At 44.1% G+C, this 12,302-nt stretch overlaps 1 protein-coding gene and 1 pseudogene across 8 annotated transcripts in view; both read right to left on the reverse strand.

The window, feature by feature from the left end:
* Positions 1-27: 27 nt before the first annotated feature.
* Positions 28-6,875, reverse strand: LOC120812544 (tetratricopeptide repeat protein 38-like; annotated as a pseudogene). The gene is made up of 13 exons (XR_013454856.1): positions 6,731-6,875; positions 6,335-6,412; positions 6,178-6,259; positions 4,941-5,085; positions 4,285-4,292; positions 3,886-4,078; positions 3,292-3,508; positions 3,105-3,164; positions 2,846-2,884; positions 2,305-2,386; positions 1,751-1,916; positions 768-992; positions 28-652 (listed from the first exon to the last, which is right to left on the reverse strand). The product of XR_013454856.1 is annotated as a tetratricopeptide repeat protein 38-like (transcript).
* Positions 6,876-7,585: 710 nt separating this feature from the next.
* Positions 7,586-12,302, reverse strand: part of LOC120812478 (protein-methionine sulfoxide oxidase mical3a-like) — a 56,444-nt gene continuing 51,727 nt past the window's right edge. For all 7 annotated transcript variants that reach the window (XM_078097507.1, XM_078097506.1, XM_078097501.1 and 4 more), the window contains 3 exons: positions 10,518-10,617; positions 9,803-9,876; positions 7,586-9,695 (listed from right to left, as the gene is read on the reverse strand). In XM_078097507.1, the coding sequence (XP_077953633.1) occupies positions 9,511-9,695; positions 9,803-9,876; positions 10,518-10,617 (359 nt within the window). In that variant the 3' untranslated portion in view covers positions 7,586-9,510. The remainder of the gene's footprint in view (positions 9,696-9,802; positions 9,877-10,517; positions 10,618-12,302) is intronic.

Genomic DNA, 12,302 nt, shown 5'->3' on the forward strand with positions numbered 1-12,302 from the left:
AAAGACGGGAAGAAAAGAACTCGCAGTGCTTGTGCAAGGGCATCTTTTTTTTATTGCCACTGTATCACTGCGACATCGAATACATTTTGGATGTGAACGTGTCTGAAGTGTAGTGCACCTCATTGTGTTATTCAGTGTCATCACAAGCTAAATTCAATGTGTATCATTATTGGACATTGACTTTAGGATCGACTTTACTCCAAAGAATGTATATTTAAATGCCAGGTGGTATCATTTCTCCGCGTACAAAAGCTCAGAAAGTCTGCAACTACAAGAGCACTAATGTCTACATTTAAAAAGGATTGCAGTGGAAAGTTTTGGATGCAACGCAAAAGTAAAAGGAAGCAAGGAGACAAGGAGATGTGGGTTGCATAATGGGAGCATTAAGCTAGCGTTCTGGAAACACAGGGACTGATGAAAACCTGAGTGGACGTGGACAGCGACTAGGCTGTGTATCGTGGTGAAATCCAGTGCTTTAAAAAGGTGAATTACATATTTTCTTTTCTTTTTTTTTTATAAACGTGAAAAGGCGGAAATCGAAGCCTTCAGATTGGCAGGAAAGCCGTGTCGTGCATTACCTCCCCATTTTCTGATGGTGCTTGTTCTCTGATTTTATGGCCGCATGAATGAGCAGCCGATTGAAGACGTCCCTCTGAAAAAAAAACAGCAGACGAAACCGTTAGCGGACAAATCTTCCTGCAACACTGTAGAGAGTGTCTTTCTATTCCTTTTGCGTTGTACTTTATACTACATTTACACTTTTTCACCTTGGGGAACAGTTCTGTGAACACACAGAACATAAAATGCATCACAGATGAATTACTCATGAGTCAGGCGCATCACTCCCGCCCATTTCTACCAGGCGATAGCGTAGAGGGTACAGTAATTCCACGGTGCGGTTGTAGTTGCCCTGGTCGTACTTCGTCATGGCCTCGACCATTGATACACCCAGAGACGCTGCCAAGTGATGCTGTTGATTGTCCCCCGGCTCTCTGTGGGGGGGGAGGTAACTTTATAGCATATTTACAGAGGAAACATTTAATGAAATGAAAGCAATGAATATTCCTTTCCAACACGTGTAATCTCATACATTAAAAAAAACATTAGCTTAACAAAATCTATATAACAACTCCATGTTCTTTTACTCCCTTTACAGGCAGACAGGGGCATTAAAGCATGACTGTAACTTGACTGTAAAAACCTGAATGTCCGAGTAGGACTCACTTAGCTGTGAGTCCACACTATGTGGACTTACTTAATGGCATAAATGTGGATTATGTTGCCCAGTGTATTCCTTCAAATAAGAAAAAATAAATGCAAAACTCAAATGTCCTCATGTCTCCCGTTTCTTACTTTAAGAGCCCCCCCCCTTCCCTCCTCACTCTTCACGTAGGTACATGTTTTCCCACTATTGTGACTTTATATTACATAACTCTGCAAAATGTAGAGAACAAATTTAAAGTGGCATCTTTTCTGCGGGCTGCTCGGCGGACTAAATGGAGAGCGCAGGACGCCCGCGGTCGGGACGCCGGGACGCGCTGTACCCGCCTCTCCACAGCTGCTGCATCTGCTGCAGAGGGAGGACTCGGAGTTCCCTTTCTGACCGCACACGCTCTCTACATCTCGCCAGCCTACGCTCAGCCTCGCTTCGGTCTCCGCTTTGCATGAGGCCTGTGAGGCTCTTACTAAGGATGACAGACTGAGGGGGAGGAGGGGGGGCGGGGGGCGAGCAGAGGACATGGTGCTTTACTTGGCCAATTCCTGGAGGCCCTCCAGCAGCCGCCGAGAGGTGCCGCCGTCTTTGGCTCCCAGCGACGCCATGAGGAAGTGGACGTCGTTAAACAGGGTCACGTGGTCGTCGGTGTGCGGGCGCGTCACCTGGAGCACCTCCTGCCAACGGTCCTTCACGCACACACCTGCACCGGGACAAACACACACATATTGCTCTGGAGGCTAGAAAGACAAATTTTGAAAATTTCAGTTGGAAGAGGCTAAGAAAATATGGTCAAATAGGGGAAAATAACTGAGATTTTCACACACGAGTAGCTGTTTTGCTCGAGAGGCATACGGTGTTAAATTACCCGTCTGCCAATAAGCGACACATTAGAGTAATGTTGCAACGCCTCCATTAGGCCAACCGGTGTCATTCTGCAGGAGTGAAATGCAGATTCCTAGAATCTCAACAGCACCCTGATGATCGGCCTACAAGATATTGTATTTTTTTCACGGAGCAGGTGCGATTAGGAATTCCTTTTAACATTAACAACGATAGGTCGTGGATGACCACGCCGCTCTGCAGCTTACCCTCCATTTGCAGTCTGCAGAGCATTGAACTGGCGTCCACGGTGTCCAACATAGATCCTGTTGCTTTGCAGCGTCTGATTACCTGAACGCAGGACAAACGTTTGCTATTCACCCTGCACACAGAAGGACGTAACGCGTAACTGCATCCACGCAATGACATTCAACACAGTTATGCATTTTTAAAAGAAAGGTCTCGTTCATGTCTTGTTGTACTCCACTGATGGGAGCGGTTAAACATTCATGAATATCAAACTTTGTGTTAGAATTTCTGTTGCGTCAGAACGCACGGCAATGTTGGGTAACACTGTGAACTGTGACTTTCCTATTTATAGCGTGAATGAAAAAGTAATCAGCTCTGGCATTTGACACAAGCAATTTGTCATCGTGTGGATTTGACTTCCATTTGCACACGCGCTTCCTTCTTGACTCACAAGGAGCGCCACACATTGCGTTTGGTCTGGATCCCCTGTCGGTCGGTGCGCGTGTGCCTTTTGAACGCACTCGGACAAATCTGTCGTTACATTTTGGATGCAAAACCAACCTGAGAATCATATATCTGCAGAGCGGCTTCGTATTGCCCCTGTGGAGGCAGGGAAAAGGTTAATATGTTAAACTCCAGACTTGAGAGACAAGCGGGGCTGAGAGATAGTGTGGCACAGGTGCAAACACAAATTAATCTCGCAATAAAATCAACTTCATATTACCCGGGGGGGGGGGGGAGCATATCATAAATACAGGCTCCACAAACACGCTCACCTCCGACTATTCGCTTGGATGAGAAAACTCATTATAATATTTACCTTCTCGATGAAGTATAGAGCCCAATGTCAATAGTTATGACTGGCCAGCACGTCAGACGCCTGAAAATGAATGACAACGTCTTCTCTTTTAGTTTGTGAAAAAAGGTTGTTAAATGATTTAATTGAAAAAGAATGTTTAAAAAAAACACACAGACTTAGCATACGAATAGCAGCATAGAATGTGTACCTGCCAGTCCTTCTCTCTACTTTCCATGAATTTCAAGCCTTTGTCCACCTCGGCTTTCATCTCATAAACATGGGCCACAGAGTGAACGGACCAAGCGTCCTTCGGAGTCATGGCGAGGCCCTGCACCAAAAAGCTTTAATCGTTTTGAAGGAGAAGCAACACAAATACATAAACAAGCGCTGTTTTCTTACGCCGATATGATAAACTACTACAGAAACTACCATTTAAAAAAAAACATAATAATATTAACAAAGTTATTGTATTTCCTTTCAAATGTCATAAAAAATGTAACAAATGTCGTTAAAAATTCATGGCAAAGTATGTAATGCTTCATGAATATAACAACAGTAGCACTATATGCCATAAAACGTAACATGTCGTACAACATTCTCAACTGAGTATGACATTCATAGTATAATTTGTCTTAGTACAGTTTGTCATAATTAATAGTATATCAACATATCTTAGCATTGCTATGTATTTGGTTACACATCCATATTAAATACACCATTTATTTGTTCCTTTTAAAGCTCATCAAGAAGCCAAATTGTGTTCATGCATTCAGCATGTATGTAATGTTTGCGGTGTTTGCACCTGAAGAAAGGCATGTGTGGTTTCCAGTAGGGCAGCACCCGGGCCACGGAATCCCTCAGCTGGGCTTTGGCCCCCGTGTAGAAGTAGCCGTCATGAGAGAACTTGAGAGCCAGCATATCGGTGGGGTGATCCACCAGAATGTCTTCCCATACGTCGCAGGCCTTTGAAAATCGTCTGCAAGAAACACGAGTCACTGTTAAAAAGACATTAATGGAGGACAAAGGCAAAAAAGGTGTCAATATACTTTGTGCTGAATTGAGATTAGACGGAGCCCTTAAAAAAAATCCTCTGCATCCTCTACAATTAAGAAACAGAATTCAAGATGACATCCACGTAATTACAGTTTATAATACGGCGCCGTGGGGAAATAAGACACTCCAGATAGAATCGGAACATGACTTGCCGTACTGTGTCTGCAATTTGCATACGACTGATCACACGGGAACAGAAAAAAAGAGAAACTTGCAAACGCGCTTGTAGTCATTAAAAAAACATTTTTAATTTGGACCCGACTGCACTGTAGCGTTCTCTTTAATGCACGTTACATTAAGATCAGTGAATACGTACCTTTTGGTAGGATTATTATACTGCCATTTGTTTGATATACGGGGAGTAAAAAAGGTAACTTAATGTCAGGAATATATCTATTTCATTAAATATATTCCATATTAAAGAAACTGTATGTAGAATTTGCTACAGTTTCAGTTCCTAGAGAAAGAGTTTACGAAGGTGTGAAGTGTCTGCTGTCCTGATTCGTGAAGTGTCTGCTGTCCTGATTCCCCCCCTCGTTGTTGAATTGATGATTAGTGATGAATATGTAGTTCTAATTAATTAATATACCAATCACAGTGCAATAATTTCTCTCAAAGACAAGTAACAAACACTATGTTGATGAAAAATTTTTTTTTTACATGTAAAGGGTAGAATTCAATTTATTTAATTAAAAGCCCGTAGAAGACAACAAGGAATGTTGGGATCCCATATTGGAACTGAAGAAATGTTGAAATTCTTTTGCGTCCCTCGGGTGGGGGCGTTATTTCCCGAGGACACTTGGCACATGGAGCCGCTCTCTGGAGGAGAGGGCCTGGCTGTCGGCCAGCTCCACGGTTCGCCTCACAGCGCCGGCCAACCGCTGATTCAGACGAGTGGAGCTCACCGTCGACACCAGCTCCAGCCCCGTACTGATCACATGACCCATGACTGCGGGGGAAAAAACGAAGAGCAGAGAGGTCTTTCCCGTCCACGTGATGAAAACCGCCTGCTGGTACATTTTTTACTCTTCACTTAAAGTAACATCACTTTATATCGAAAGTAAAGATTTGACAATCAGCCAAATATTGACTAGTTGATGATTTTAAAGGCTGATACCATAGAAGGAAACCCCTCGATACCCAGTACGGGGCAAAAAGACATGGACAATAAATCTGAATAAACCGTTGTTTACTCTATTTACACCGGTTTAACTATCTAAACAAATAACTGCCCAACAACCACACTTAAGATTAGTGTGGTTGGAAAGTTAACTATTCCAATTATGGTTTGACATGCGCTTAGTTTTGGATCTTAACAATGTTCTCTATGCAGGTTCACCGTAGCTTCAATAACTGTTGGACCTGCACAACAGCAGCTTGATTCATTTGCATGAACCACGATGAAACATTTAAAAAGGGCGGATGAGAGCTCAGACCCACGGCGATAAAAGGGGGCATCTAGAGCGTTGATTAAAAAGGTCACGCAACTGCTTTGTTTGAGAGACGGCTACTGATCGACACCTACTTCTCGAGGTCAACGGGTTAATGCCGTAGCTAAATAAATGACAGCACGGTAAGTCATCGCTAAATGTCAAAGGTGTCATCATATCAGAGGTACGACAGACATTTTGACCTGTCATGGAAACGCAAAGGTCTCCACTAAATAAATGCATTCATTTAGTCATTTCACTGTGCAAAATATAAAACACTAGGGTTAATGGAACTGGTTCACCTCCAAGGCCATTGCAGTTTTCAGTGCTTATGAAGTGTGACTGTGCAATACGTGCACTCGCGTTTTATGACGTGTCCAAAGGTCTTTTTAGAAAGTGCTTGTTTAGCCGAACAAGTATGCTATTTATCTCAATGTTTGCTTAAAGTCTCTGGGGTCACAGTTATTTTGAATTACTATTGACTATTTCAGCAGCAGATATATTTAGCGCCGGTTACTTTCATCCCTTCTTAGTTTTCGTATCCGCTTTTAATATGTTGTTTCAAATAATGTTGAAAAAGGTTGAAAAATAATAATAAGCTATCTCTTTACCAAAGTTGGGGTCAGCTGCCTGAATAGCAGAAATGCTTCCTTCAAATCCTCCCACGTTTTCATCATTCTGCCACTTGACATACTAGGAGACGAACAAAAACACACGTTACGAACTGTAAACGTGTCTGCAGACATCTTCCCTGCAGGTGCGCGTTACCTGAGTGAGTATGGCGTCATAGAGTTTGCAAGCCTCATTGCTGCTGGTGGACAGGGGGAGACCTTCTGCACTCCAGGCCTGCGAGAGGGGGAGAGACAGCACAAGTTGCAGGTGCGAGGACTGTCCCCCCTCACACCTGCACAGGGGGTCCGACACAGTGACTTCATGTCACCGCGTTGCACCTTTTTACGTCACCGATCTTCAGTGAAAGATCGATCCAGCCCAATCAACATTGCATTGTATTTAATCCTCATGAATCTTATGTAAACTATATTTTCCCCATTTATTCCGAAGACGAAGCCATGTTTGTTGTAGTTTCCTAAGAACATGGATTTACAGTGAATGTCGCTCTTTTCTCCGCTAAACTGCGTGACGTTTATAATGCAAACCACCAACCTTACAGTCTCTGAAACTCGATGCCAACATATTTGTGACGGATTAACTTTTCCAAAAGGTTCAACAAGTTCTGTCAACTCTTCTCTGCAGCTTCGTCACGTAAGATTTACGCACACATGACCGGAAGTCAATTCCAGTGTCTCGCTTTCAAAATAAGTGCATGGAATACAAATCGATTACAATCGGTACTTTAGTTACGGTAATAATACACGTTGTAACCTGTGCATTTTTGTTCGTAGTAGTGAGGAGAACGGCAAAAGACGGGTGCAAGGGGGCATTTGCAATTGCCTCGAAACGGGTGTAAACCGAGATCAGCTGATCGGGCAGCTAACAGCGCTAACGATGCTAACAGCGTTAATGGTGCAAACTGCAGCAGTCCTGACCCGAGGGGATTCTGATGGTTGCTTCCTTCCCCCTTCGTGTCAAACATCATGATTGTGATTTTGGGGCGATGCAAATTGTCCAGGTCGGGAGTCTTAACATAAAGAGAGCAGCTCACACATTTATATTGTACATTTTTATTTGCAGCTTTGCTCATTTCATTGTTACTTTCATTCCAATTCTGATGTCAAACTACTTTTTCAATGTTGAAGGGATATTGCATTATTTCTAAAAATGTTTTATTTGCATTGATACTTCATGTGTTTTCAATACTTCTGTATGCGTTTTTATTATGTAACTATCTTATAATAACTAATTGTGAAAACACTTTCAAAAACCATGTTAACTCTGAATGCTTTACTTAAATCCACCTATACACATTTGGGTTTACTATTAATCTCATTGCTGAAGTATGTACATCACATTCTTTGTTGAAATTAACAGAATTTAGCCACAAGGGATGTAAAGAGAGCCTTTTAAAAGAACTGCATTGTTTTATTGCCATTTTCAGCATACATCCAACACCCCTATGCATTTAGCTACATGAAGCACTTACATTACAAGTCATAACTCAACTGAACAGTTTAAAAATTAGGATTCATCTTCTTTACATATGATACAGTTTGCACACGTTAATAAATATCAATACAATCGAGTCAAACTTGCCACACGTCATCTAAAGCAACAACCCTTGAAATGATATCGCTTTGTTTTATTCACATGTAATACCAAGTCATAAATATAGCCTCCCGTGTTTCTGTGCTGTAAAACGGTGACCACCTGCGTTTGTGAAAAAGGCGGTTAGATTTGAATAACCATCAGGTGAACCGTAATGTTCCTGCTTGCGGCCAGTTGCTCGTGAAGCACTTTGCTTTTCTTCAACGGCCCCATTTAAATTCATCCATCTGTTTGGGGTCCCGCTGTACAAAAAAATAAAAGACAAGTAGAAATCTCGAGTTCCAGTGGGATACACACACACACACACACACACACACACACACACACGTGACTACGTCAAAAAGCAAGTCAATTCAGAAAAATAAAACAAAGCATCACTATAAAGAATGAAAATCCAAAAGGCAACTTGTTCAAGGATAAAGTATTAACACTGCTGTTTGATGATAAAAGTGGTGTGTGGCGCACTCGTCACATACTGCAGAATATAAAACCAGCAGAGAAAGCCCTGTGGCGCGAAACGAGTAATGTGACCCACGCTGATCTCACATTAACAGTGACATCGGCTATATTCACGACATTCCAACGCTGACGCACACGGTGGGGAAACACAATCTGAACTCGGGGACACGGTTCCTTCAAAAAAGGTAAATCCATTGAACGGTTTGTTTTTACGCCGCTACGGTTTACCATTGTACGAATCGTAAAGGTCCAATCGCCGCGATGGACCATTAGTTGTAAACGTCAGCGGTCAGTGTGATATAGAGTGAACAGTGAACATGTCAAAGGAGAGACTCATCATTATCCAGTCACGTGAAATGTGTAAGCAGCATAGCATTATATGTCCTCCATGTAAAAAGACACGGTAAAGTCATTCTGTGTGCCTGCAGCCTTCATTCCTGACATGCAATGGCTTACGGGTGATTCTTTATCATGCACGGGGGGGGGGGATTCAGGGCACTCTCCTGTGAACGCAGACACAACTAAAATGATTATCTGTTAAAAGCAAACAGAGGTAATAAATACATAGAAAAACCATGGCCATGTTAAATGGAGTTTTAGTGTTGACTCGCGAAAACAAAACCGTGAGGGGGAAGAACTGAGCCTTTCGTGGTGTATTTATGGTTCATAAGATGATATTTTATTACTCCCCGATGGGTAAATGTGTGTTGTGTATCGTAAGGATGCAGAAGTCAGTCACTGGATAGAAAGGCAGCTTCAGCAGAGGATGTTTGTCCCACAGTCAGACCGATAATCTGAGATCACTCCAGCAGTTAAAAACACACCTCTGCAGCCGTCCCCTTTTTCCCCCCCAGAAAAATAATGGACCCTCATACGCCCGAAAAATGCAACTTGTTCTATACACAAAAACACAATTCTTTACATCAGCAGGACCGAACTGCATTCTTCCCTTTTAGATAACCGAGAATGGAACAAGTCTCTTTAAAAGCCCCTCTGCGTTGGAGAGGATCCACCTCAAGGCTGGGACGATAAAGCTGTGAACGTGCTCGCCTCTCCAGGGAGGAAAAGCAAAGTGATTAACTGGGACCGCTTTGGGTAAACATCGCGGACTGCGTCGGTTCCAGAGGCGGAGCGCAGCGTCCATGTATGCGAGCGTGAGGGGGAACCATGACCCGCGTTCACTGCTGCAGGTGTTCAGAGAACCTCTATCACAAGCCCCCCCCCCAGGACCTGATGAGCTGGATGAAATTATTTCACTCCTCTCAAACCCAGTTGAGGTTGAAGCCTTTGGAGAGCATGACGCCCTCCAGATCCTTGTCCTCCTCCTTCTCCCGAAGCCTCTGCTCATCCAGGAGGGCCACCAGCGCGTCCCGCTGCTCCACCACCTCCAGCATCTCGTTCAAGATCTGCTTCTCCTGACCGAGCTCCTTCTCCGTTTTCAGGTTGTCTGAGAAACGTGGACGGGGAGGAACGAGGGGTTAAAGACGGCAAGAAAACATTACGCGGGTCTAAATACTCCACTCAGCAGTCGTTAGTCAACACGCCTGCGTTCACCTTCCACGGCCATCCGCTCCCTGAGCTCCTGCTGCAGTCGGCTCTGTCGGTCCTCCAGCTCCAACTCTCTGGCACTTGGGGACGGATAGAACAAAATGAGCGAAATGTTTCACAGATGAATCATCCGCTTTAAAAAATGTCTGCTGTTGATTTAATCACTTGTCAAGAGTGATGATGGTGTTTTTCTATTGAATTGCAAATATGATCACATATGTTGGGATTGGGAACAATGAGTATCCCATTATTAAGGCGAACAATCTCATCATGTAATAATAATAAGAATAAGAAAAATAAAAGACAGTATATCATCCTCTCTGTTTGCACTGTTTTAGGTTATAATTGCAATGTATTTAAATTATGGAGTATTATATCCTCATCACGTTTATAGCATGCATTGCATTTTTTTAGGATGAGACCATTGTTCATTGGTAAGTTATTCGCTTTGCAGACGATCCCGATCCCGCAAATCAATCCTCATGACTTAACATGAATGGGATGAACAATGACATCTGATACGGTACAGGTTAGTTTGACCATAGTGATCAAAGTTAACAAACGGCCGCATACTTTTGATATCCTCATATCAAAACACAGAAGACTGTGCTCGGTTACTACAACAGTAGCCACCAATAACATACAGCTTTGGAAAAAAAAAAAAACCTCTGACAACTCACTCATCGATCAGTCTGTCTCAACATTGGAGAAATGTACTTACAATATCATGAGTTCGGACTCATAGCGGACCAGGGCATTCTTCTCCTGCACCAGCTTGAACCACTCTTGCATCAGCTTGGGGTCGTCCTTCTTGCCCATGCCTGCAGGGGAGGAGGAAGCACAGAGTGGGAGTAAGGCACCCGGCGGCTGGGAGACGACACTAATGTCACGCAGGCGCGAGGACCGACACGGGCAACGGCGCCACAGGCCGAGCCAGGATGTCCTCGCTCAGGGAGGCCGAGGGGGGAAGGATCGACTCGACGGTCGTACAATCCTTAGAGGTGGTGCACAGAAGATGGCGTGGAGCTACACACACAGGTCCCAACTCTGGTAAGTGCACACACGCACACGCACAAACAGATGGAGAGGTATTAACAAGGTTGACAGATTGCGTCACCCAGTTCGGACTGCAAAATACCTACTTTTTTGTGGTTAGTAAGTGAAAACACACCGACTGGTAGCAAAGAATCACACATCAGGAAAAATTGAAATCCTTTTACACCCCATTCATGCAGATCGCTTTAATTATGGGAGAGCGTTATCGTTGCGGTTTTCATAATTGGCACATCCAGTCAGAGAGCAGAGCGGTCCGGTCTACGTGACAACCCTCCGACGGAGCCAAGCCGCTTCAATGTAACAGCGGACGGCAAACCGCGGTGCAGCGCTGCGCGCTCAGACCGAGGAGAGGAGGAACGCCGCGGCTCGCTTCCGCTAATTAGCAGACAAGGGACGGGCAGGAGCGAAGCGGAGAAGAGCTGCTCCCGCTGGAGAGGGATGCAGCGCGCGGGTTTCGGGAAACCTATTTTACAAATAGATTATATTCTGTGTCTCTTGAACTATTTTGACTTTTTCCCCCACCATCCCCGAGCCCTCGTCCCAACGCTCCCAACACCAAAGGAGAGACGCCCGTACAAGGCCGCAAACAACAACAAAGGAACAAAACAAACCAATGTACGCGGATTAGAAGCTCAGGCAAAATGCACCAACAGGTGTTAGATACTGGAACGGTACGAGCCATTATTGGCTGGTTTTAATAATTTTAGGAGTACATGAATGCATATAACCTCTTTTTTTTAAATGGGATATTTCCTTTAAAAGGACCATGCAGCCTCCAGATTCATTTTAGCTAAACAGAAAACAGACCACATGCTGTTTATCAGACACAACACAGCAGAGTGTTTTTCCCATTTAAGTGAATCCAGCTGGATGGAGGTAGAGAAAATCTTTTTTGCTATTGTGCTTTATTATATTATTATTATTCTCGTACAGTTGGATGAGAATACTATTTGTGCACTATGTACAATCTAAACATACGATAAGAAAAATCAATTGCCTCAATACGAGCCTGATCAAACAAACAGGAAGAGGAGGAGGAGCAGATGTGGGGAGGACGGGAAGGGGATCAACGGGGTTGCCCCCGTTTCCGAGATCCTCGCAGTTGCCATGGTAACCCGCCACAACCGTCGGACCAGCAGGGGCAGAAGGAGAGGGGTCTTCGGCGTGACGTCCCCACAAAGGGCTCAACTTCCGAGGGAAAGGACGTAGAGGGGGTGGAAATAATGCAGGAGGGAGAGCGCAGACATCACAGAGGGGAAAACAATGCACAGAGCATAGGTGGGAGAGGAGGGGAGGGGGGGGGGGGAGTGATTAGGGAGAAAGAAAATTGTGGAGAAAATCAAAAGAGGGCAGGAGCACTGTGATAGGGAGGAAGAACCACCCACAGAGAGCAGCTGGGGGATGTGACGGATGACAGAAATAGGTAATAATAAGAAACAGAAACAAGAGA

Source organism: Gasterosteus aculeatus, chromosome Y (genome assembly GCF_964276395.1).
Source record: "Gasterosteus aculeatus chromosome Y, fGasAcu3.hap1.1, whole genome shotgun sequence".
In the NCBI taxonomy this organism is placed as follows: Eukaryota; Metazoa; Chordata; class Actinopteri; order Perciformes; family Gasterosteidae; genus Gasterosteus; species Gasterosteus aculeatus.